Here is a 27,755-nt window from a genome sequence, read left to right as displayed (position 1 = left end):
ATATATTGTATATAGCTCGAGTTATTGTTTTCTTATTTAGCAATATTACAGCAATATTTGTATATAAAAACTTTGGTAACATTACTATAGTGTTATATTTTTTATTATTATAAATAATTTTTTTAATTTCTATTGTATATGTAAAATTCATTTTTTACTTTATTTTTTTTTTTCATATACATAAATTGTTCCAATTTAGTTTCTTCACAAAATTAATTCAATATTATTATTTCTTTTTATATATAATAAAAACATCGTTTTAAAACCCAATAAAATAATACAAAAAATATTTAACTTATTAACAACTAAAAATAAGGGGGCGTCAATAAATACATTTTAATAGAAACCAAGTAACGAACACTACTACTCAACTCTGTTAAAGTACTACAACAGAATGCATTGGCGGGGCTTTGTTTTCGGTTTCTTCTCAACGGCACGTACAGCTTCCTCGAAAACTGTGTCCAAATGGAGTTTCTTCTTGGCTGAACACTCGACCGAGGTGTGAGCATGTATTTCTTTACGTAGTCTGCGCACTTCCGCAGTTGTGACGAACTTTTCTGAATTTGGCACCCTTAAGTCTAGTTTTGTACCCACTAGAACAACGGGCACATTATTGGAATAGTGACGTATCTCAGGCCACCATTTACTCTTCACGTTTTCAAAGGATGTGCGACTGCTAATGGAATAACAAAGTAAAAAACAATTTGTCTGCAATTAAAAATTAAAAATCAAAAATTAATTATTATTATTATTTTTTTTTTTGCATATTTAACAGATTAAGTCGAACAACTTACATTGGGATAACTTAAGGGTCTCAGTCTTTCGTAATCTTCTTGCCCGGCCGTGTCCCACAATGTCAAGTTGTACTCATTATCATCGACCGTTATATTGCAGGCGTGGTTATCGAAAACTGTTGGAATGTATTCTTCAGGAAATTCGTTTTGTGTGTACGTGATAAGTAGGCAAGTCTTTCCCACCATGCCATCGCCGACTATAGTAATTTTCAGCGGCCTTAAACTCTTCGACATTTTGTTTTTCACTGCAGATAAAGTTTCTCAATTGGAAATCTTGTTTGCGATATCAAAATTCTGCAATTGTACGAGAAAAAAATAAGTAAATACTTTTGCCAGATATTTATGATTACATGTTCATATGTAGTTTGTGTTTGTTTTTGCTTTTTGTTGTTTTTTTTTATTTGTTCCATACACGACTCTGTTTACTTTTAGACGAACACACATGCGCGCCCTTTTTATGGGGCGTCATAAACAACTCGTTTTGCACCATAAACAAAAATATGTCATTAATATCGCAAAAAAAAAAAAAAAAATACCGGAAATGTTACGCGAATTTATAAAATGAAAATTTTAATTGAAGAACAAATTAATTTGTAGTTTTTAGGGTTTCATTGATATTACAGCCCCCCAGTCTAAGTATTCCGGTTGCTATCACTTAGTACAGTCTAAGTATTCCGGTTGCTATCACTTAGTAGAATCATTCCTTATGATATAGAGAATGTGCTTATATTTGAGATAAAACAAGCTTATTAGTATCTACCATAGAAAATGGTAGAGTAGAGTCTTCTACCACTGAGATTGGATAAGATTTAAAAAATACATAGAATTGTTAGATGTTTTTTGACTCCGCAATGTCCTGTAAGTAATGACTTTTGATTGACTTGGCATGAATTCTGTAGTTTTTCTGCAGGCAATTGTATTATCTCAATCAGTTTGAACTGCTTTTTCCAGACATTCTTTAATTTTATGTGTAAAGAAGCTCCATAAAGGACCGCAAAATGGTCTTGACCCAACATAGCATTTGGTTGCCCATTTTCTAGCGACTTTCTCGTTTCCCTCAAATTCACTGTATCCTGGGATCCATATTAAGTGGATCTTGTTCATTTCAACAAGATCTTTAAGAAATTAAAGACATTCCCATATTAGTTTTGAAGTTACTTTGGTGTGCTTAGTGCTAGGAGTGCTAATTTACTACCAGAGAAAATATATATATTTTTCCCCGTGGTGGATTTATCTTTATATTTCTTTAGATATAGTTTAATTGCGTGTACTTCGGTCTCAAAAACCGAATTTTCTTGACTCATACTCTCAAATATGTCCTCTTTTGGTTTAACCCCATAGAACCCTACCTTGACCACTTACTTCATTGCGTAAACTATAAAAGTCAAAATCAGGGTACAATCCGTATAGTTTTCAATAGACTCTTAGCAACAAAAAGTTAGAATATCAAAATTTACATCCGATCCGATTATTAACATAACTCTACAGCCTTAGGTTCCGATTTCTACAGGCACATACGATCCCTAACAGAACTTTACAGTGTAAGTTTTAACATTTGCATAAAGACTTATAAAATCATTTAAAACAGTTTTAGACATAGTTCATACAATCAACAGAGAGAATTTTAAAATATAAAACTGATTTCCAGAAGCCAAACGGATGTTTAAAGGTTTATCAAAATGACAATGAGTGGAAACGATATTAATACACACACTCGACTTCTGTTTGCAGCTTGTAGGGTTAGGTACAAAGTCAACAACTGCACCTATTAGAGATCAATATATTTGGTGAAATGAATGTTGAAAGGTCTGAAAACATCAATCCATCGTGAGGACAGGTTTGATGTGTTGTTTTTTCAAATTCTAAAGATTGCTTAAGATAACTGGATAATAAGATTAGGATAATAAAAATGCACTCTCTTTCTTCCAATACTATACCTCATTTAGACTAATATATCTGCAATTACTAGGCTCAATCAATTACACTCCTTTGGTAAATTTTTTTTTTTGAGATAATTGAGATTGAGATAAAAAGGGCAAGTGTGACTGGATAGGCCATATCCCTCTACGCAGACTAATCAGTGACATCACAAGAATAGCGATCGAGTGGAACTTCATAGGTAGCCGAAGAAGGAATAGGCCTGCGCATACCTAGAGAAGACGAACGGATACAAAACTGTCACGTATGTGGAAAAGTTGGAGAGAATTGAAGTTATTAGCTAATAACCGTTCTGAATGGAAAATGAGGCCCTATGCTTCTCCTAGAAGTTAAAAGAATTTATATGTACTCGTATTTGGTGAAATTTTATGAACGCCACTGAGATACGAAGTTCTAAGTAATATGCTATGATTAAAATATATAATATATGGTATATATAAAATGGATTCAATAAGAATGAAATATAAATTCATGCATAGATATGTTGTTAAGAAATCGGAATTATAAGGATATATTTAATGGAAGAACGATCTCTCAATAATTAAATACAAATTTCCTCAAAATAGTTGATTGAATTAAATAAATTCGGTATATTCTGTCTAAGTGATATTAATTAAATAAATAATAATATATATATAAAAATATTAAATTTACTTTTATAAAAGCGATAAAAGCGTGCACTCACATTGTCATTTAATAATAACTAATTTATCTGAATTACTTTATATAATATTTGTATGTGACGTACACTGATAAAAATATATTGCAGTTGTTATTTGCGAGGGTAATTGTGACGTTAGATGAAAACAAAATTATTTACCAATTTCTAATATATTGTTAAAAATAATTTTAATACAAATTTCAATAATTAAATACTTATTTTTCTCTCTTTAAATGTAACGATCCCCTAACAATTAAGGGTTTTAATTAATTCATATACGAGAAATTTATGTAGAGTGCGATTACTAATATAATATGAAATATTTGCATAAAAACTTAGGTTTTATATAACTATTATTTTAGTACTAATTTTTTTAGGTATGTACATTAATACATTTTTTTTATTTTGTTAATTGGAATTAGTAAAAGTTGATGATTATTCAGCATGTTTCATACTGGTATTACCCATAAAACTGAGGTTTTTATCGTTAATAAAATAAAACTTAAATGTGATTGTACTTATCTAATCACATACACTTACCTACATAAATATATACTGATTAACTTATATATAAGCAATTATGTATGAATAACGTTGTTTATTATAATTAAAAGAAATATTAAAAAAAAAACAAAATTGCAAACTTAGATCTAAATAAAAGCTAACCTAAAAAGATTAGTAGGCTTCTTCGAACTTTAAGGCAAGTTAATTAATTTAATTATTTGTTTAATTATACAAATAAAAATTAAAAATGATTAAGATCCTGATAATTATTTTGCTTGAAAATTAAACATTTATCAGGTGATATACTTAGATTCGATAATTGTTTTATTTTAATATTAAAAATGTTTTATAAAACGATGAAAAATATTGTAGACAATATTAAAAGCATTGTTATTTTTCTTTTTGTTTGTGTTTTATTTCACTACAGGTAACTCTAGTAGGCATTACTAAAGATTAGACGCTCAGACGAATTGCCAGTAATTGGTGCCATCTGAAACAACAACAGGCCAACATTTAAGGTAAGATAAGTCAAATCTTACCATAATAGACAGACCAAAGGGTAACATGGATTGTAAATATTATGTTTACTCCCAAACTAGTACTTCATATATCAACCACACATACAAGTTGGAAATCCGGTTTCAAAGAACACCAGATTATAGCCCGATAGGAAGCTAGACTCGATAAACAAAAAGGATTACCGAGGTGTTCCAACAGCATTAAAAATATCCAAATCACTAATTGGTACATATAACAATAGGAGATATCAGGATTGTATGGACTTGTCGAAAGAAAAACTTAGATTCAATACAGAATTCTTAACAGGATACTGTAAACTGAAATATCGCCTTAGAAGACTGGGCATATAAACGTATGCAAATAGTAAATTCTCCGAAGAGAATAAAGAGTCATCCACATATGTGCTGTTAGAATGTCCTGTGCTCATGCACATACGGAATAGACACTTGGGAATGTATATCCTTACGGAAGTGTTAATTAAATTCTTTAAAGTAGGTTTCATACTACTCTTTATCGAAGTAACAGAGCTTGGAGACATACTTTAAGCCCAGAAATGGCACAATAGACCCAACGGTCCCAGTGTTACATCCCATATCAATAATAATAGACTGGCCCAATCGCTTAAACACTAAGACTAGTGTGTAAGAAAAAGACACCTGTAATGAGGTAACATACAGTTGTGATTGAAATTTAAAACAAATTTTTATTTTAATATATTGCTTGGACCCTCCCATTAGCTGTGAAACAGAATAACAACAGAATAAGTGTGCTCTACGGGTTATCGTCTTGAGATTATTTTCAGTGACTTGTCGGCATATTGCTCTTTCATAACTTGCCTGTCACTGGCACAGTTGTGCCAAATCTGAACCATGAAACTGATCCAAGCTTATTTTAATTTAGTTTTAAATACGTGAACGCGCAATGGATCAACTTAGTCTATACTTCGTAAATTATACACGATAAGTATCCGAAATTAAAAATTTTAAAATATCGCGGAGGAGTTATCGTTACATCTATTTATTTGTACTGGGTTATCAAGCGAGATTGGACCACGATATGTTACCCGGTGCGTTCACATTTGTTTACACAACCGTTTGTATCAGCCGTTTTTGCAATTATATTTTTGTGTGTTCTGCAATGGCACAACACCATCGTTTTGCAATAGTTTTTGCCAAAAAAAACTCAATTAGTATGATTGATCAAGTGCGGTAGTTACCGGGCAGGCTTGAATGTATGAATTTTTTTCGTTTGATGGTGACCATAAAAGAATAATTGCTAAAAATCATGTTATATAAGCGATTAAATGATCATCGGTACGCAGATTTGTTGTTTTTTTAAAAATAAATTAAGAAACTAAAAATAGTAATAAATTCTGGTGATTGATGATCACTTAATCGCTTGCAGAACATAATTCTTATCGCCTGGGTAACATAATCCTAAAGGAGTTAAGGATCAGTTTGCTAAAAATGTATTAACGATTGGGTCAAGTGCTGACATTGTTGTATTGCAAATAATGAAGCACTTTCCATTTCTAAATTTTATTCTTACTTATTATTTATTTTTTTTAATTTAATTCAACTTTTAACAAAATTGATTTATTTATTAGAACTTTTTACTTCTTTTTTTTTTATTTAGACATAATCTATCGTTTTTATTTAAAGCCTAACAATAAGTTTTAGAATCCTCAAAATAATAACATTACATTACAAATTGATTTATAATTTAATATATATAAATGAATTGTAAATTATTTTAAGGGGGCTCTGAACAAGTAGCCAGGGCTTATTTACTAGATATCACGGCGCATCAGTTGAATTAAATAGGATAATATTTAGGAAAGTAGGATGGCAGGTCTATCATTCCGTTTCAGTTTAGAGGAATTTATTATATTAACAATTGATTAGAACTACCTATTATAAATGATCGACTCATAAATTTCTTTCTGTAGTAGGTTATTTTAATCAAATGGAAATAAGTGTTTGGAGAGCCGTGGCTTTAAAATGCATTGGTTGAAAAAGAACATATTGGTTAAGAAAAAACTTTTCTACTATATATTGCAATCCTTAGAGAGAGAAAAAGTAAAATGATTTTTATATGTAGTATTTTATAGATAAAATTATTAAATTAAATTACTAAATAAATTGAATAATATGGCAGCCCTGTGAAAATTTAAAAACAGAAATTAAATTGATTTAATAAATCAAAGCATTTATTATTAATTATATACATTTAATTAGGTGGAGTAGTTTTATTGTTCTTTTGTTCTTGGATCATTACTTTTTGCAGTTTTTTCTTTTAATTACTTCATCATTAATTGCTTTATTATTTGATAACATATTTAAAAAGAGAACAGCTACTGGCAGATTACAATTGTTTCCATATAAATGTTTTTCAAATCAAAATTTACTTATATGTATTTATAAACCATTATATTATACATAATCCAATCGCTTATATGAGAGTATGCTTGTATGTTTAGTGGAATACAGTTTCTTGCCAAAGGTTATTTGTTGGCGCACGCACTTAACCCAAAGTAGAATACCATCAATTAAGGTTAATTAACGTTTGCGCTTCTGCGATTTCAGAGATAATGGGAGGTTTAACAGACGTTAAATGTTTCGGAGGGCTGTTGCCGTATAGCAGATAGTCGCAATTAATTGCCACTTGTAGTCTGCATTGTTACAGTGTCTGAGTAGCATAAAGAATTGAGATTGATTATTTTTATAAGTGAAGGCAAGTGTTTTACCACAACTGATATAAACGGAGCATAAGCGTTGGATACAAGTTGATACCAGAACACTTGTGCATCATTAGACATTCTACGCACAAGCCATACTGTTCTATATTAATCACTGAAGAATTTCTTTTCATCCCAAACACGTTCGATGACTTTCTCCATATTTAAGCCTTCAACTGACGAAGCTGACTTACATGGTAAGAAACCAGTTGTTCTGTTTACTTTGGATGCGTAATATATGTGTTGTAACTTTGAGAGGAAAAAAAATTCCAAAGGTGAGTCACAACACAACTCCAAAGAATGATGACAATTGGTTTAATGATTGCGGTTGAAAAGTTTTGATTAATTTGTTAAAAATTATTACTAAAGATCTTGAACAAAAGTACAATAAAAGAGTAACATTTTTTTTATTAATTTTTTTAATTATACAATTATATGTATTTTTATATATACTAGTATATTTTTTTTTTACACATAAAAAACCACTTGGTGTGTACTTGCTCGTGCCTTTGACTGACTTCAGATATGACTTGAGAACAGCACAAGTTCATTTATGAGTCATTTAAATATTTCAACTGTGAAATAAATTAATTTATATATATGTTATATGTATATAAAATAAAAATTCCTAGAAGTTTGATAAGTTTTTGTGGAATAAAATATATTAAGAAATTGACAAAATTAGTTCAAATGTTAGAAATAACACAACATAGACTCTAATTTAATAATAAATTATGAATTTTTAATATAAGTAATTATATTAAATAGATTATTAATAATAGAAAACCTGATTTTAATTAATAAATCTCAACGTTTTATAATTTTTAATTCTCTATATTTGAACTTTCATAATGACAACGCCTACTTTGGTTCTAGCACCTGCTCAGTATCTCTATAAAAATGAAATTTAATTAGTGAAATTAGATGATTAGGTTGTTTTAAACTAATTTATTTCAGAAAGTGTATGAAACAAAAAAGAATATAAATATTAACAAAAATTTAGTAATCTATCTTAGTTTTTATAACAGTAATAATATGAAAAACCCACAACATGATTTTTTTAAAGAAACCATGTAAAACATTCAAAATGACTTAAAATTTAAAAAAAATAAATCGATTTTTTAAAGTTATATTGATACATCCATTTATGTAAATTTATAAAATAGAACTTCAATATCAATAGAATATATAATAGCATTTTCGATTGGTAAATCTGTATTCAATCTAGATTTACTCTCGAACAGTCAAATTTTGTTGCCCAAACGATCACTTTTAGACTAATCTAATATTTCTATAGTAGTGTTAGTAGACATTTATATTATACATAACTATATACATAAATCGAATCAAATCACACTTTATCTGTTCAATTATATAAAATAGTTGCGAATTTCAGAGTATTTTTGCTACTCTGGTAAAATATCTGGAGTGTTAGAAATTAATTTTGAGTGTTATACATTTTGTTACAGATTTACCAATCGAAAATAAAATTGCACTAAAAGTGCTTTAAAAGAGCAGAGATTGAAAAAATTACCCCAAATTTATTAATCGAAAACGTCATAAGACTATAATGACTATACCGGTGTTTTATTTGGAGCACAACTGTCACATGTTAGTTACATGAATCGAAATAGGTTATAAGTGTTGCCAACACTTTTTTTAAACTATAATACGTGTTTCTTTATAAGCGCTGATATAAACGCATATGAGCTTAAAATAAAACACAACCAATATTTGTATTTTTGATAATATTTTGTATTTATACTTGCTTATATGTACATAAATTCATCATAACTATGATATAAACAGATTATACATTTAAATTGATATAATAAGTTGTTCGTGTGGTTTAATTTTAAAAATGGGATCTACATTAATAGTAAGAAAAAATATAATCACATGAATAATAAAATATATAAATTATAAAAAATGAATTTAACAACTTATTTTTAATTTTAAGTCTTTAATTTTTACTTAGATTGGCCTTTTAAAATACATTTTTAAAGCTATAAAGTCTTACTAAATATTTGTCATGATCATTTGATCATAAAAACTACATAGTTCCAAGGTACAAATAAAACGAGAAACAAAAATTGGGTATGAAAGCCGCACTATATAAGATATTTGAGATATTTTATTTGGAAATATTTCTAATTTTTTTCTTTACGAAAAATATACAGTTCCAAATTGTATACTCAAAGATATTAGTGGTATTCAAATCATTGCAAGATGCACTTTCAATGAGTAGATTTTTTATGTTACAGTGTTTGGAAGTTCGAAATCTTGATTAACGAGAACTGAGTATCAAACACAGTACTACTTGAACACAAATAATGTGCAGAACTGATACAATTTTGCAAATTTCCATATTTTCTCTCTATAATCACACAACCAACTCAGCAATTAAACAAACAGAAGAGGAAGGTCTTTGAACTATGGACTTAATGAATAGTGTTAAGAATTACATGGATCGATCACAGGGTTAGCATCTCCGTGTTTAAGTAACTCAATGTAAAAATCAAGCTATTGAAAATAATTTTCAATGCATTTCAACTTAATTCGGCCACTAAACAATTGGAACCAACTGGAACCATGGAAAAATTGTTGAAGAGAGCAAAATGTGCGGAAGCAGAAAACTTTTAGCGTTAGTCAATTCTAATGTGACTTCTTAGGTTTCTCCTTCATGAGAATTTACAGATGTTTTCTTTTTTTCGCATTTTTCATTCAAGAATCATATTTCGTACATGGTTACTCACGCCCGATAGATTAAAAAAGTTATCATATTCACACGTAATCACGCGTGACACGTAAAATTCTTGTCACGCGCCCATCTCTAGTGTACATATCACGCAAAAAGCTCGAGTACAGTCGAATACTTGAGTTGTAAGAATATTCTAGGCGTATTACAGTCATCTATTTTGAAACAATTTAATTAATTAATTAAATTTTTAATAGTATGCTATATGTAATTTGTAAGAAAAATTGTGGGTTAAAAAGTAATTTATCTGAATTATTTATAAACGTTCCAAATATTTGTACAATTTTTGCAAAGAATGTCTGAGAACTTTAAGATAAGAAATATATTTGGTAATCTAGAAGTCGCTCGTAAAATGAACTCAAAATCTTAGTCAGATGATTAACGTAATAACTTTTCATAATAACAATTGTTTTATATACTATTATAATAAAAATATAATAAGATATATGACTTTCTTTTCTAGAACTCTTCTAATGAGAGCTACCTATAAAAACTAAATGAATTTACTTTTTTAGTTATCTCTGTTTTACGCTTAAGTTTATAAGTTGAGACTTATGACGCAATTTAATAAATTAATAAAAAAATTTAACAATTTTATGATTGCGTAGATGATTCATCTTTTCTGTTTACATTCCTTTACTTCGAGCGAGTATCTTTCTTACTGAAAGATACTTATTTCGCAACGGAGCATAATTGGCTCGTGAATATAGAAGCGACATTCTGTGTACATTTACTTATTAAATAATAATAGTAATAATATACAGAATATACAGAATAATACAGAGAATGTAGCATATTCCCGCTACAGTGTCGTTATCACAAAGTTCATATTAATCACAAGACATGTTATAGTGTAAATAAAATGTTAATGACCTCAACCGATATTTTGAAATTAAATTTGATACCTCACCGTTGGAAAAGCAAAAGTTTTACATTCTTTCGAAAAAATTCGTCATCCTCTTGTTTTATTATTATTATTTTTTTTTGCGTAATTTAGTTGGTTGTAAGAAATGAGATACTCACTTCACTTCACATAATGTTGAGTAAGATATTCCTTATAAAATAGTGTTGTACCATAATATGTGAGATCATTGTGGAAAGAAAAAGATTCCCATACAGAAACATTTAGAAAAGTACTTGGTTTAAACGCTTATAAACTAAATACAACATGAACTAAGAGTTTTAAAACATATAACATCCCAGAATACAGATGTGTCATTTGTGGTTTAGATCATTTTTTTTGTCTACAGAAGAGTGGATAAAATGCAGAGGATATCGGTGCTACACGATTATCAAATGGAAGAATAGCGGTGGAATAGAACAGTGTAAAGCGTAACAGGTACCCTTACGTTAAAAAGCATATTTTAAGTTAAAACCGAGCTATTTAAAAAAATTGAAGATTATAATAATATTGATGACATATTTAACAAATATATATAGTTTAATTAAATTATTATTAAAGCATCTGAAGTGTTAACTTGGACTATATAAAGGTATGATCATAAGGAGTACTGCAATAAGTCAAAAAAAAGCCAGTTAAAACAAGACTAAAAAGAAAAACTTGTCTAACAGAGGTCGATATTAGAAAGAATATAAAAGTGGTGAAAAAACTCTGTAGACAGAAGGGGTATGTCAAAGGTAAGCTACTCACTAGCTCACGACTCACCTTATGCAAGAGTATAATCTTGCAGAAAAGAATGAAATAAAAGTAATAAATTAAAATTAATGATATAGGTTTTAATTCAACCTTGTAAATTGGAAAAACAAAATACAATAAAGGCACTTAAATTGAGAAAAGCGCTAATTCTATAAGAAAGAAAATATTTAATAGGGTAAATAGATATACAACTAGTACAGAATGATGAAATGAAACATATTCTTATATTTTCTAAGAGCAGCAGAACAGAAATAGTAAACTGCCCATAGGCACCTCTGTCAAAAATGGAGGAACTGAATCAAATACGCAGGAGCTATAGTGAGGAAGAGGAAGAAAAAAACAACTGGCAGACATTCTAGACGAAGATCTTCAGCGTCTATTCGCTACTTGGACAGAAGAGGAATTTGTATTACAACTAACTAAGCAAAACAACTTAAAGTAAAGTACATTGTGACCGAAAAGTTTCCGGAAAATTTTAAATAAAACGCAAAATTCTTAATCTTCATCAATATTTATTTTATCTCCTTCAAAATATGCTCCATTAGAAGCGATACACAAATGCCAACGTTTCTTCCAATCATCAAAACATTTTTTATAGGCGCTTTCCGGTATGGCTTTGAGTTCCCTCTGCGAATTCTGTTTTACGTCTTCTATGGATTCAAAACGCGTTCCTCTGAGTGGTAATTTGAGGTTGGGAAACAGGAAAAAGTCACACGGTGCAAGATCAGGTGAATACGGTGGCTGTTCGATGGTATTTATTGAATGTTTGGCCTTAAAATCGTTGATAATGTTGAACAAATTGAGGTGAATCGGAACAAGCCGGGCGTTGACACGTCGCATACACAAATTGTCCACCAAAATCAAACGAGCCATCTCACGACCGATGCCTAGCTCTCGTGCTATCTCTCTAACACTCACATGAGGATTTTTGAACACGATTTCCTTTGCCTTTTCAATGTTTTCGTCGGTGGTAGAGGTCGAAGGTCGTCCAGAACGCGGCATGTCTTCGACGGTCGTACGACAGTCCTGAAAGGCTTTGTACCACTCATAAACTTGAGTTTTCGATAAAACTGATTCCCCATAAGCCTTTTGTAGCATTCGCAACGATTCTGCACACGAAATTTCGTTCGAAAAACAAAATTTGATGCAAACTCTTTGTTCAATATTTTTTTCCATTGTTTTTTTCGCAACGCACTACTGAGGTGAACTGGTTTCAACAGCTGCCGTAAACGAACTGTCTGACAGATCGCGCTCATTTTTGGCCATAGTAATTTAGGCACAGTGCTGCCAAACTACATAAACTTAAAATATCGAAAAATATACAGCGCGCGAATTTTAAATGAGAATTTCCGAAAGCTTTTCGGTCACAATGTAAAAGCAACTGTTAAAAGTAAAGTTGAGATTTGCACCTGAGATTTTATACTATAGCGCTATCGGGCATTGTCAACGATTAAATTTTACAAAATTCTGGTATTACATTAAAAAACAGGAAGACGACACTTTTATTATCTAATTTAATTAACAAAAAAAAAAACAACTTTTTAGACAAATCTTTCTCATTTGAGAGATAGAGAAAAGGCACCGTAACTTAAAGATATACTATATAGAGGAAGTGAAGAGAGGAATAGGGCGTACTGAAAAATTTATATACGCATATAAAATATAGGTATCTTAAGATACCTAAAATAAATACTCGTTAACTAACTCAGTTGAAGTCTTCTATCTTGAAAGAAATTTCATGGACTTTAAATAAACTCTTGTTGATAGATTTTACTTCAGATTCATGGTAAAAATATTCATCTCTTCAACAAATTGACTATTTTGCTATAATAGCGTTCATACATATCATATTTATGGTTATATTTCAAGCAATTATGGTATTAGTCGGGAAACTTAAAGTCATCAATTATCGAATTTATATGACTCGTAAGAAATAAACAAAAAAAGTGAAAAATAAGGGTAACGTCTTTTATATCTTTCTTTGTCTTTTATATACAATGTGATTTAAAAAAAAAGCAGACCATAAAAGAACGAGTGGTTCGATATCTTATTTTAGAGAACGAGTGGTTTTTTAACAAAACAAATCATCTATCAAAAAATTGTAAATACAGTAGATACTCGATATAACGAAAGATATAATATTGATTTTTGGATTACATTTTATATAAAATCTTTATTCAGTGAGAACAATAACAAGTATTTGGTCGTTTGGTATTAAGAGAATTCAATATATAGAGTATTCGTTCAACAATGTCTTTATTAGACATATACGACAATAATGTATTCACATATATGACACTGCGACCGTAGGGTCTATTGTGCCACCTTCTGGGTTTAGAGAAAGTCTTTAAGCGCTGTTGCGTCGATTAAAAGTAGTATAGATCCTACCTTATAAAGTTTTATTGCCCCTTTCGTAATAGTATACATTCCCAGGAATCTATTTCGTATGTGCGTTAGCACATTGCATTCAAACAGCATATGTGTGGCTGATTTTTCATTCTCTTCGCAGAATCTACAGTTTGTACCCAGTCTCGTAAGGTGGCATTTTAGTTTACAGTGCCCTGTTAAAATTTTTGTAATGATTCTGTTTTTCTTTCGATAGGTCCATACAATCCTCCTTTAAACAGTATAATAATTCTTAAATTGAATTATTTAAGTAGGAAGTTCTATATGCCACGATTCAGATGATCTATTGTGCAATAGACAATCTATATGAGCTATAATGTATGATGTATGTTATATTGCACAGTTTTAAAACAGTTATAAAAAAATCCAGAAGTTGAGTATAGAAGCATTGATATAATTACTTGCAAGTGTAGAGGAGTTTGAATGTCTTCAAAACATTAAGAACAATAGCTTTGGCTTAATTGATATTTATTATAAAAAATATTAACACTGTTTAAAAAAAAAAAGCTAGACTTCCCCCCGATGATTTTCGCCTGAAAATCATAACAGTGTTGATCACTTTAAATGCTAAAAAGTGATTCTTAATAAATGTCTGGCATTTTACTTATTAGCAACTATCCACAACAATTCACTTTTATATTTCAATTATCACGATTATGCAGAAAATATATTATGAAAATGTTATTCCTTATCAGACGAAAGATAATTTTTTGTGCCACTCACGAATAAAGCCCAACCTTAAGTGTTACAGCAACGCTCATGTTTATGTTTGTAATATTAACATTGCATATATATATGCAATCATATATATTACTATTTATAATGTTAATTAAAGCGTAAATAAATATCTTTAATGTATTTTATTATATACACTTAAAGGCAGAAGAAAGTTAAAGTTAATCGCTTCATGATACCAGACTACGAACTGATAACTAAGACGCGACGCAATGCACTTTATAGTTAATAAAAATGATTGAATTTCTTTAAAATCAACTTTACAAACTGCATTAAAATAAATATAAATAAAATACTTTATTCATTTTTATTTACTATATAAACCAAATACAGCAATTAAATACGGAAAAATATCTTCTGACACAAACATCCAAGTACTATGGTCCGATGACGGCTGCATTATGAGTTGCGGACACTATGGCATTACTAATGAAAATTAAATAAAATTATTTTATAGCCCTAAAATTTTTATTAAACCATAAATAAATTTTACAAATTATTGTTAATAAATAAAAAATTTGTAAAGATAAGCAATATTTGACACTTTGGTTATCAGTTTTTTGGCATTTATGTGATTTTAAATTATTTGAATGTTTTGTATCAAAATAAATAAATAATAGAAAAACTAAGCAGAGAGATTATATATAAAGTTCAAATGCTGAGAAAATGTTAGAATTGCATAAAACATTTATACATGTGCATCTGACGTCACTAAATTAATTCGCATCGTCGTACTGATCGAGAATAAACATGATAGTTCATAGTATCCGACATTTTCATCTTTCATAACTGAAAGTCGTCAGCAATCAACCAGCTTTTCAGAAATGTCATGTAAAGATATCTTTCCTTTTTGTTACTTTAAAACAGTTTTTCCCAGAGTGAATGGAAAGAACGGGAACCTTACAAATCCCCCGCAATGTTGTATCGATGGATAAAAAATTGAAAACAATGGTGATAGCGTCAATGAATCCAGATTTAAAAAAGTTTTTCTAATGGGAAATTCACTAACAGTTTATCAGACGAAAGTGATTGCCATTGAAATCAGTGTTATAGAACGCCTAAGAAGGCGATATAAAAATATCAGTATTTTTATACATACATGGATAGCCCGGCAGCCACAAAATCTCTAGTCCTGGATTATCGAATCCATATTGCTTAGAAGCTGTGAAAATATCACATCTAAATTGGATATTACGAATAAAGTAACATACATATTGAAACGTAGTGATGAAGAATACGATGGTAACGTAATAATTAACAAGCTTGCGTACGAAAAAAGAGCTAACTCTCTTTATAGGACATTTGCTTATCAGACTTAGTCAGTACTCAGAAATATACAAGTTATTTAAAAAAATTTGAACTAACTAAAAGGGCTAAGGTAATCCAAACAGCGGAATGAAACTTTCGCTCATCTTATCTATTTGTACCCTAGACTAACCGACAAGCAAGGGAAATACTTTTATTTAATTTTTATAAAGTTGAATTAAGCCTATAAGCTAGAATCATTAGATATTATTACGTTAGTTAACAGCATTATCTCTAGATCTCTAGAGCTTATAGTGCGCGGCTCATCATTGTGCATTATAACAATAAAAATAGAGGTTCTAAGAAGTTACAATATCTTGTACTAATTGTACCAATTATACTTGCGACGACATTGGAAGAAGTGTGGAAAAAATATAACGAGTATTTGTTGATTTCTACAAATCTTATGTGGAGTGGGTTATCTTTGGCTTTGCTAAGATGCAGATGAGTTTACAAAGAGAGTGTCAAAGAGAGATATGTAAATATTAAGAACATTTTAAAAGTACATTGTTTGTAGAGAGGAATATAATAGATATGAGTCAAAAATTATATATTGCAATATACAAAATGAAGTAATGGTTTTCAACTGAGTTAAAATTAAGACCTTTTTAACCCTGCAATTTAAATTTTTATAGGAGCCTAGACACTGAAATTTATTTCTTAAATATTACTTTATTACTTGTTTTTTGTTTTTTTTTTTTATTTTTTTACTTCTGCTGTTTTTGCTTTTTAAATGTGAATTTGACAATAAAAAAGCTTTGAAAGAGTTGGGAACATGAGACGTTCATACTTTAGTGCTAGTGTTTAACTATTTGCAGTTAGTTGACTCAACTATTTTATATCGAAGTAATTTTTTTCTATTTTTAGTACCAAGCACATTAATCACTTATTATAAATATTTAGCCTGAGGTGATTGTTGTTATATTTAAAATATTAAAGTCAGAGATTTTTAATTTGTATTAATGTTTTCTCCTACTTAGTACTTTTTTTCTTCCATATAACTCTTCCCTTATTGTTTTTGTAATATTTTTTTTAAGTATAAATGCCATTAAATATCAAATTTGCGGAAAATAAATTTATTTATTTTTGTTTCTCCCCATAAAAAGTATTTCTTTATCAGAACTTTGTTTCTAAATTACTGGTGAAACCATCTAAGTTTACCATAGATCTCGTTCACTTTCTGGTTCCAGTTATCACGATTCCTAATAAGAAATCTACAGCACTGAATTTCAGGGTCTATAACATCTTTTTCAATAGTTTTGAGTTTGTGTCGATATCTTTTTTCTTTATTGTGGTCACATTTTTTAAAATTTCATAGATCCTATCATCATTTTCATATCCAAATTCGTCACTAAAAAGAAGTTACAATTCTATTTTATACAATACATTTCTACAATAAAATTTTTTGCTATATGTACTACTCAATGGAGAAAATATACTTATTTTATTTGGAAAGGAATGACTTCAAAACTTGGTACTCTAAAAATTGTCTAAAAACAATTTTTTAGAAATAATTAAATACTGTATAAGAAATAATTTTTAAAAAACTACTGCTGATGGGTGGTGGGCAATACTTGAAACAGCTGTATGGTCAGCTAAAAATTCAATTAATTAATAAATAATAAAATTTTGCTGTTGCAAATTTTCTTTTTTACACCAATTCTACACTAATTCTACACTAATTCTACACTAATTCTACACCAATTCTACACTAATTCTACATTAATTTTACACTCCTTAAGAGGATAACATCTTTAAAAAGTATTATGAATATTTTTTAACCTTAAGAGGGAAATATATGTTCATTTGTCTATGTTGCTTAAGTAATCATCAGGCATGTTTAAACTAAATTTGTAAAATTATTGAATACTATTGGATTAGTATGGACTCATAAAAGTGGTTCTTTCAAAAATTATTTTTATACGAAATATTTAATTTTACTATATAAATTAATATTATAATATAAAAAAACTGAAACCATATTTTTATACACTTTTCTATATCACAGTTTCATAATATATCAAAATATTTTACGCCACAGTGTAGCATTTCCAGTTTAATATTCTCGAAAAAAACGGAAGTACTTTATCATTTTACCAAGTTTTGAATAATATTTCGAGACTACATAGTCTCGTATACATTTTCCCGTCGTTCTTGTCAACATATGCTATTGTTTTCATCCAACTGTTGCATTTGTTTGCAATTAATACATATAAAGACACACATGGATAAGAAACAATATCGACCGACACAAAGTATGTCGAAAGATATATTATCTCCCAAAGAATAATACTTGCTACTGAAGAGTAAAAAGGGACCGTCTAGCGATTGTGTGCGCACACAATTGATATCGAATTACAGCCACTTAGTACGGTACTTAGGATGTGAAAGAATGAAATTACTTGAAATTGCAAGAATTTGATTTATAAGCTTGCATCAAAGACATTAAAAAATAAATAAATATTCCATGAGATGTCTTAATTTGTGGTAGAAATTAAGATGTAAGTGTTTTGATAGGTATAAAATTATTTACCGTTAAGAATAAACGATGGACACAGGTTCTTTCTCACAGCGATCGTACTCAAGTATGTTTGATTTTGTTTTTATTTTTAAAATATATTTTTTGTAAAACATATATAATTATTATGACAATTATAACAATAATCGATAAATTGATACGAGTATTGAAAAATTAATACAAGAGTTGTTATGCAAAAAATACTTATTGATATTTCTATGTTAATAAAAAATTATAGATTAGATACTAATATGCAAAACTTAAGCAATCACTTTATTAAATAATTTAAAAAAATTATGGTAACACCTACTTTATTATAATTTTTGCATAAATATTTAATTAAACTGATTAATCAATTAATAAATATACTTTACACTCGGCAAAGAAAGCAATTGGCAACACCCAGTAGGCCCTTAGCGATCAACCTATTTGAAAACTATAAAACTATTAATAGTTTTATTTAACTATTGTATGTTCACCAAAGTGGAGATACTTCTATTAAGAGCACAACTTTGGAAACATTTTGTATGTTTAGATTGCGAGATCGTAAAGCACATGTAAAAGGTGTACAATGATAATACAACCTAAAACTGTGTGATCTAAAGTTACTGCGGAAGGAGACCTAATTAGAGAGATATGCTGGTTAATTGCAAGCAACATCAAGAATTTGCAAGTGGATTTAGATCAAAGTGTTTAATTGCCACTTCAATCCGCTACCAGTAAATCAAAGCTAGTTAGAGAGTCTAGAGCAAAAATTTATGAGCTTAACTGACTAAGTAACATCTTTCTCAAATGTGTTCCCGGAAATAGAAACATTAAAGGAAATGAATTAGCAGATAATTTGATCTACTTTGGTACTTTCGTGGAAGTAGCCCTATGGGTACTGCGGTCTATGTTCTCCTGGAGATAGTTAAGAAAAGTATTTACCTCTATTTTTTTCAGTAAGCTTATACTTAATAGAAGATACTTAAGCCAAAAGATACAAAACCAGATCTCACTACAAGGGACTGACTGAATACTATCAGACTTTTTGCAGTGGTCTTTGGTCACTGGTGTGTAGAAGTACATGCAAAGAAACTGCTTATTCTTTACTAATTGTAAAGTTGTGGGAATTGTAAGTTAGGGAAACAATCAAATATTTTCCCTATGATTGCACAGCTTAGGATTCCAGTAGAACCAGGATTTAGGGAAATACTTTTTATCTTATTAATTTTAATTATTTGTTATTAATTTTTTTTATATTTGTTTTATCTATTCTGTCATTTCTTTCAATAATTTTTTGACGTGGTAACTAATATATATAAATTTTGCGAGCTAGTGCAAAGTTATTTATTATCACTATAAACGACTTATTGAGTCTTAATAATATTTCAGGTGTTTTCATTAATCGACTTGGTATAGGCTAAACTGTCTATTATAAAAACTTGTAAAAATGCAAAACTTTAATATTGGGTTCACAGGGTTGGCCTGCTCAAAAACATATCAATTCTATTACCATAGATATGAAGAAGATATATATCTCCTCTAAAAATTTCTATTGCTGTTTTATATTAAGTTCTGGAATAGCACACTTTCGTTACAACAGTAGATGTATTCTTGTAAAGCATTAGAGAATCGAGGTTATATAAATTTCTTGCATCATTTTTCTTTTGAATCATGATTCCAATTTATGGTTGTTTCAAAAGGTAAGAAAGAAGAATATTTATCAAAAACCTGCTCGCATATATAGTAGCTAAAAACGAGACAGGTACGTTAAATGTCAGAACTACTATAAATTTAATTAAATTTTCTGTTACTAATATGTTTTAATTAATATTAATAAACGAAATGTTATTTATAGCTCAAAACAAAAAAACAATAATTGTTTTTGCCACAAAAAAAAACGTAATCATATGAGCTTCGTCTATATTTACTTCATAAATAGTTGCGTTGATAACAAAAATTTGCGTACTTACTCGTATCTATCTTATAAGCTGCAATCTTTGTTTGCTACTCTTTTATTATCATATCATATGTTTACATTATACAGTAAAATATATACATATATATGTATATATACAATATATTGCTATGTATACGTTATATTATATATAAGGTCATTGTATAAGTTACCACCATGTGATCACTTTTTCTGCAGATGCTATTTTTAGCTTAGAATTAACTTAAAATTTAGAATTGAAATAAAAATTTTTAAATATTGGCAAAATCTAATACTTGTGTTCATTATACGGAAAGCCTTCAGTAACTAACAAAATAAAGTCTAAATAGGTACATCTAATAATGGTTATATGGAGCTGTTCCCTCTATTTCCTTTCAATATTTATTTTAAGTAATATTTTATTATTAAAAATAAAAGCTAATGGGTTAATGATCTTTCCTAATGGGTTGATTATAATATACTTTATAATATTATATTACTACAAATTATAATATAATATAATAGATACTAAGAAACTTCATTGATTAGTTAATCATTAGAATAATCTTTTGTTTTATTTTGTTGTTAATTTGTGGCTCTTTTCTTCCAGCTCTGCTCTAATAAATTATTTGTTAACTAGTTTTACAATTAGACAATTTAAATATATCTGAATACTGACATCTGAGCTGAGAGTACCTTTAATTCACTTTCACTTTCACTATCACTTTAATCTTAGATATTACGTAAAAAGAACTAGTTTACCTGACACAGATTTATATGGTATGTGCATAGAAACTTTATCTATTTATTCATCCTAAGTGATATGCATTTGACCGAACTATAACATTCAGATTTTCTGGGATACGTTGTTTCTTAATTAAATTCGTTAAATGCTCAATCAATAGAAATTAAAAATTTCATTAAAGTCTTAAAATTTTAATTAGCATTGGTCACACCATATATGTATATATATTTAATCCTTTAATTCCTTTAATAGACCTAGGGTTGTATTGGTCGTACCATAGATCTTTTGATTTTTTTAATATTAAAAGTTTGTCAACACTGTATATAAGTCCTTCATATAATAATAAGAAAAATAATTATAGTAATTCCTATAAACTAATATATATATATTTTTTTTATATAATATTAATATTATTTAACAAGTAAATGTATTGAATGTTCGGTAGGGCGGCTATTGACAATGATTAATTTTATTAGGAATGAAGTATCAAGACAAGTAAGAAAAATAGCAGAGAATTTAAAAATTTTGAATCTACCATTAATGTTTTTTTTGTGATTTCTATTATTAAAATAATAAATTTGTTATATGTACAATATATACAGCCTATGGCAGTGCTAATTACATACTCGTATATCGAAAAAGAAAAAAGTACGTATATGTATGTTTATGTATATAAAAATTAATATCTTATTACGGTCTATTGCATAAACTCATTTGAAATATAAAAAAAATTCTTTCTAAAGAATTCTGAAATCTTATTTATTTTTAAATAAAATATTTTAAATTTTAAAATAATTTCTTACAAAAGTAAATTGGTTATAAACAAATTCCTATATATCGGCATACATATAGTGTATGTATATGGATAAGGTTGTGTAAATCTGTTAAGAAATTAATTTACTTTTAATTAAAATTCTCGATCATTTAAAAAAAAATTAATTTTAAATTTAAAAATGTAAATAAATAATAGCTTTTAAAAAACATATGTAGTAAGTGAATTAATTATTTTTTAAACAAACAAACAAAATGAAATATAAACATTACAGTTTGCTCATGACGTCATAAATTAAAAATGGTGGCGGTGCTAAGTTCAGTTGCATTGAAAATTTAAATGAAAAAACAATAAATAAATTAAAATAAATTTAAATAAATTAAATAAAACTTAATTTGGGTTAAAAATATTAGTAGAACATAAAATCGTTTAAGCATTGAGGGCAGTGATTTATATAAATATAAATATAAACTATATAATTAGATATACGTAAATAAGAATTAATATATATATATATATATATATATAGCTCAAATAGGTGCATATAGCTGATAGGTGTACGAGCATATAAAGAGGCTTTTATTTATACTAGTTTTTAAATTATTGACATATACTAGTGTAAGATTAATCATTTTCTATCTTCCTCTCTGTTTAGAATTGCTATACTATTTTACATTTGTATGAGATACCTGAAATCAATAATTCACTTCTAAGATGTTAGTACACTTAGTATAATATAATATACTTAGTATAATATTTAATCTAGACGCTAGTTTCTAAATAATTCCAAAATTTAAATCAATACACATATATTGTAACGAAATCAAAGATATATTGTAGTCAAACTAAAGTTGAAGATATTTTTGAATAAAGTAGTTATCCATTATAATCTTTGGATTGGGTTCAAAGTCAGACTATATGCTTAACATAACTTTATTATTAAACTGAAAGTGTGCAAAATTAAAATATATATTATTTTTTCTAATATTATTAAGTATGTTCTTTTATTATTTAACATCATTACTTATTGGAATGGTTCTTCCAATAAGCCTGACTGAAGGGCAGTTTCCTAGCCTCATATACGTGAAACTGACATAAACGGACAGTAATTAATAGTAAATTTAATTTTCCAGTGTTTGAGGTAAGTTCTTATGCAATTAAGATTTTTGGAGTTAGTCTAGAATCGATTTAAGGTTTAAAGTAAAACCATGTTTTTAAAGAAAACCAATGTTTACGAATAATACCATTTTTTTTAATTATTAACTGAAATATTCTTTCGAATCTTATATCTTCTATCATATCTTCAAGCATATTGCTAGCAGGCTAATTGGTTACAACATTTTATTATATATTTGGTTTAGGTATTAGAATTATTTCAGGACACTTTTAGGAATCGGCTTTTAACTTCTGTATGGCATCAAAAACTATAGTGGAAAACTTTGTGGCAAATATTTTGCTGGTTTACCGTCGAAGTTAGTATAACCAGTAGCTTAAAGGTAGTCTAATTTTCCAACTGTTTCGTTCGTCTCGTATACTTTATGTGCACGTATAAACCGTACACCATTGAAAATGTTGTAATGATTTTTTATTTTGTAAATTAATTACAAAATTATTTTCTTTCCCTTGAAAGCTCTTTTGAAAGGTAGGGCATTAAACTACCTATTTCTTAGATAACATTGTGAGTACAAATTAACTTTAAAGTATCTTTTATTCCTAACAAATAAGTAATTCTTTTATATGATAAAAAAGAAATGAAATATGTATATTAATTAGGTGTGGAAATTGCATCGCCGTCAATATTTAAAGACATCGTTGTTTTATCAATGTCTGATCTATTTTTTGGTCTGGCGGGAATTACAAGCCTCTATTTATTAAAAATTATGGTTGCACTGTTGTCAAGGCATTTTGGCTTAAATATTTTGTAAGCGAAATCATTTAAAAGAAGAGAAATTGTTTTGTGATCGCAAAGAAACAAAATTTAAACACAATAAAATAAACGGAAAAAAATATAACATGAAATATAAATAATTACAAAAATTATTTGTTAAGTGAAAACCTGCAAAACACTTAAAGTAAACAAACAAATTTATTAAGTTTGTTTAAAAAAGCCACTGAAATTCCGGATGCTCTTTGACGTGAGCGCTTTACCAATGCTTTTTGCCGATTAACTGCTCGCACAAACTAAACGAAAATAAATCTGTAGACCCACCGAACCGGTATTCCCGAAGTTTTCTAGTTTTGTGAATTTACTTTTCTTTAACTCGTAATTATGTAAAATGTCCACTGAATTAATACTTTAGTTAATAAATTTAGTAGTTATGAACGTGAGAATATGGTACAGTGGAATGGATCCATAAATTAAGTGGATAAAGGCATTTCATAGGAGAAAGGGAGAATTGAGAATGAACGCTTCTACTTTTGTGGAAGATTTAGTGTGGAAAAAGAAAAATAAATTAAATTTTTTAGCAAAAATATTATTTTTAGAATTTATTGGCACTGACTTTGTAGTATTTTGCCCTTTTACTGTTTCTAATTATATCTTGAATACAATAATTATTTTATCTTTAAAGGAAGTGCAACTTGCAAACATCTGTCTGCATTGGCTGAGTGCCATCTTTTAGAAGTTAACATTTCATTTAGAGGAACAGAATATATTTTTTAACAAATACTAAAGATTTGTATTATTTGATTTCTAACTTAAAAGTGAGTGAATTTTAAAAATACATTTATAACTTTTTTTAATTATTTTAACTGGTAGTAGGAATAAATTATTCTTATTTATTATATGTTTCTTAAATTATGTTCTTATATTTTAATATATTTTATTATTATCTTATATATATTCTTTAATGTATGACTATAATAGCTCTATGAATGGGTCTACCATTCTGTGCATACAATTTCAATTGGATCAGCATTCTCAAACCTATGATTAGCTTAGGTAGGTCAAGACTAAGTATGTAAGGGTCAGACCTAAAAGAATTTGTGAGGACCCCTATATTTATATAGGGTATTACATTAATATATATAAATATAAATATAATATATTATAATATAATATATATCATTATTATTATTATATTATATTATAATAATATAATATATATATAATATATATTGCTCCTAAGTATAACAATAGAATAATTCTCAGGTTAAATTAAATAACTTTATATATTTGATATTATTAGAAATCTATAATGAAATAATACCATACAACTTTTACATATAATATTATTTATTTGTTTATTTCTAAATTAACATTGAAATTTATTTTAAAGTTAACTAAGACTGCTAGGTTCTGGACTGCTAGGTTCTTCGTCCTGCTACATGTAATATTGAAAATCGCCGCCTATAGAAGAAGAAGTGACATTCTTGGGTCAACAGTGATAAAATGTCTTAAGAAAAAGAACTTTAAAAAAAATTTATTAAATAATATAAAACTAGAAGTATGTGATTTGAAAACCAATTCAAATAAAACAACAATAATTATTAGATTAAAAAATCGGTAAAGCTGTTTAGAATTTTACAAGTTCTTGCTAAACAAAATCCAATCTTTCGATAAAACTAAGCAAATGGTGAGTAAACAAGAGTATCTCAAATTATAATACCATCTTTTTGAAAATCGTATATGAATTAATCAAAGTATATCAGATTAGGTTTAATCGGTTAGTATTTAATAATACAAAACCCAGCGCGGCTTTACGAATACCAGTTAGAGATGGGTTTACAAAAGACGTAATTCTTAAAATTGATTGTATTCCTTCTAAACAAAATAAAAATTTAAAAAGTATTTCATATGGTTTTTGTATAATTAGAGTTTTATAAAACATAGATTAGATATTAATAATAAGGTTAATATTTAGTTAGAATAAAAATTAGACGCAAGTCTCAAAGTGTGAGAAATTTGTTTATAAAACAAAATTTCATTTAATTCGTTTAATAAAAACTCATATTACAAAGAAAGATACATTTTATTGTTATCGAAGCAAGTTCAGAATAAGATAGAAACAGAAAAATCTTTTATAGTTTTCTACAAAATATGTATACCGGTTATCAGTTGTACACATATGATACCTTATCTTTTATTAATTTCGGTGAATTTATTTGAACACACCACAAAACTGACTATGAGTATTACGAATATTAAGAAATTCAAATGTATTTTGTTGTTGTTGTTTGATTAATTTATGGAACCAGTCTCACCAGTACTCTTATTCCCCTCTCTTGTATCTATTATTTGCCATGCATAGTTATAGTCAAGACACTTCTAGTTTAAAGCCCCCTAACAATACATCTTAAATGAAGTGGAGAGGTGGAATTTTTTAGATCTTTCATTTTTCAGTTTATACATTTCTGGAAGTTTCGTTTTAAATATCCTTTGATTTCTTTTAGTAACAAAATAAGCAGTTATAAGGGAATAGGTGGTACCAAAAATATTGCTTTCGTTCATATAGTGAACTTTCTTGTTCCGTGTATGCCGTGTATGCTTATTACTTAGAATAAGATTCATAAGATAATCTATCAAGAGGAAAGACGAAATTTCTCAAGACCTCTACTTCATAAATTTCCTCTCAACATCCATTTATTCTATTTTATTTTATTTTATTTTATAAGCACTTTTAACTGAGCAATGCTAAAAAAATGCTGTATTGATAAGAATTTTATTTCAGATATAAATATTCGTATATATTATTCATATCATTTCGTAGAAGAAAATGGTTAAAAAGAAAATGTAACCTATTAACTACTTCCCTTCTCTTAAGTAGATTCTCAGGTCTATAATTGGTAAATAAACAATAGTTTAAGGTAGCGGATCGTTTTCAATTTTAGTGTAACAGTTCATTAAATATACATTAGAACCAACTTTAACGTATCTAAACTAATTTTAAATGTTAATCGACACAAATACATACACGGACTTAATATTTATAATTTGAATCCAAAATGCTTTGTCTGAAAAGGCAAACGAGTAAATTTTGAAAAAATCACGTTATAAACTCTAGTTTTTTCTTATTATATCTTGAAAAAAAATTTAAATTAATTTTTTACATAAAAATTTTATAAACTCAACTTGAACACGCTTTTGCAGATATGAAGTCAACAGGTAAGCAAATAGAAAATATCAGTTTTATAGCTACGCGCGTTCTAGACTATCGCAGATACTTTCCGATACCAGTTGTGTTTTAGGTTGAGTTTGAGGTGCGAGCGGTGGCGTTAATTTCATAGAACTTCTATGCGGTGAGGTGCGGTGCCATACTCAAACAAGTAAACAATGAAGTAAAATATTTAAAAAAAACAAAAAAAAAAGAACACAACAAACACAAACAAAATAAACACTCAAAACACAAGGTCACTTTGTAGTGTAAAATAATTTTATTTAATTTTTTTCATTAATTTTATTAGCTCAAATTTGCATTTTCAATTTCAAAATTTAATAGATTTTTAATAAATTTCAATAAAACTTTAAATTTTAGGATCGTGCATTAAATACAAACACGTTGTTATTGTAAATAAAAATTTGTATCTTTTATGGTTTGGTTTTCATATGTGCAACACGTACGTTTTTATACTTTTTAATTCGAATTCTTTTCGTCTCCTACAAATTTTCTTTTAATTTGTAATTCAACAGTTATAAAAACACACAACACGCCAAACTATCTAAACTATTCGATTCGATAACCGTTTTATGCGTATTCCGTACTTTTCGTCTGATACCAACCGATCGCCAACGCAGAGATACTCATTCTGCTCCCAATATTTTTTCAAACTAATAACAGAGCGACCAACA

The 27,755-nt window shown here is 28.2% G+C and overlaps 1 protein-coding gene across 3 annotated transcripts; it reads right to left on the bottom strand.

The window, feature by feature from the left end:
* Window positions 1–246: 246 nt before the first annotated feature.
* On the bottom strand, window positions 247–27,755 carry LOC119682280 (ras-like GTP-binding protein RhoL). 3 transcript variants are annotated; one of them, XM_038095680.1, is made up of 3 exons: window positions 27,528–27,755; window positions 795–1,088; window positions 247–708 (listed from the first exon to the last, which is right to left on the bottom strand). In XM_038095680.1, exons 2-3 carry the CDS (start codon window positions 1,026–1,028, stop codon window positions 385–387), a joined length of 558 nt encoding a protein of 185 aa, XP_037951608.1. In that variant the 5' UTR covers window positions 1,029–1,088; window positions 27,528–27,755; the 3' UTR covers window positions 247–384. The 3 variants fall into 3 exon arrangements, with proteins under 3 accessions (XP_037951608.1, XP_037951610.1, XP_037951609.1); XM_038095682.1 differs by having other exon boundaries at window positions 27,669–27,687; XM_038095681.1 differs by lacking the exon at window positions 27,528–27,755 and adding an exon at window positions 27,039–27,241.

The sequence above is a fragment of the Teleopsis dalmanni genome, chromosome 2 (assembly GCF_002237135.1).
Source record: "Teleopsis dalmanni isolate 2A chromosome 2, ASM223713v2, whole genome shotgun sequence".
Lineage (NCBI taxonomy): Eukaryota > Metazoa > Arthropoda > Insecta > Diptera > Diopsidae > Teleopsis > Teleopsis dalmanni.
This window is presented reverse-complemented; position numbering and strand designations above follow the sequence as displayed.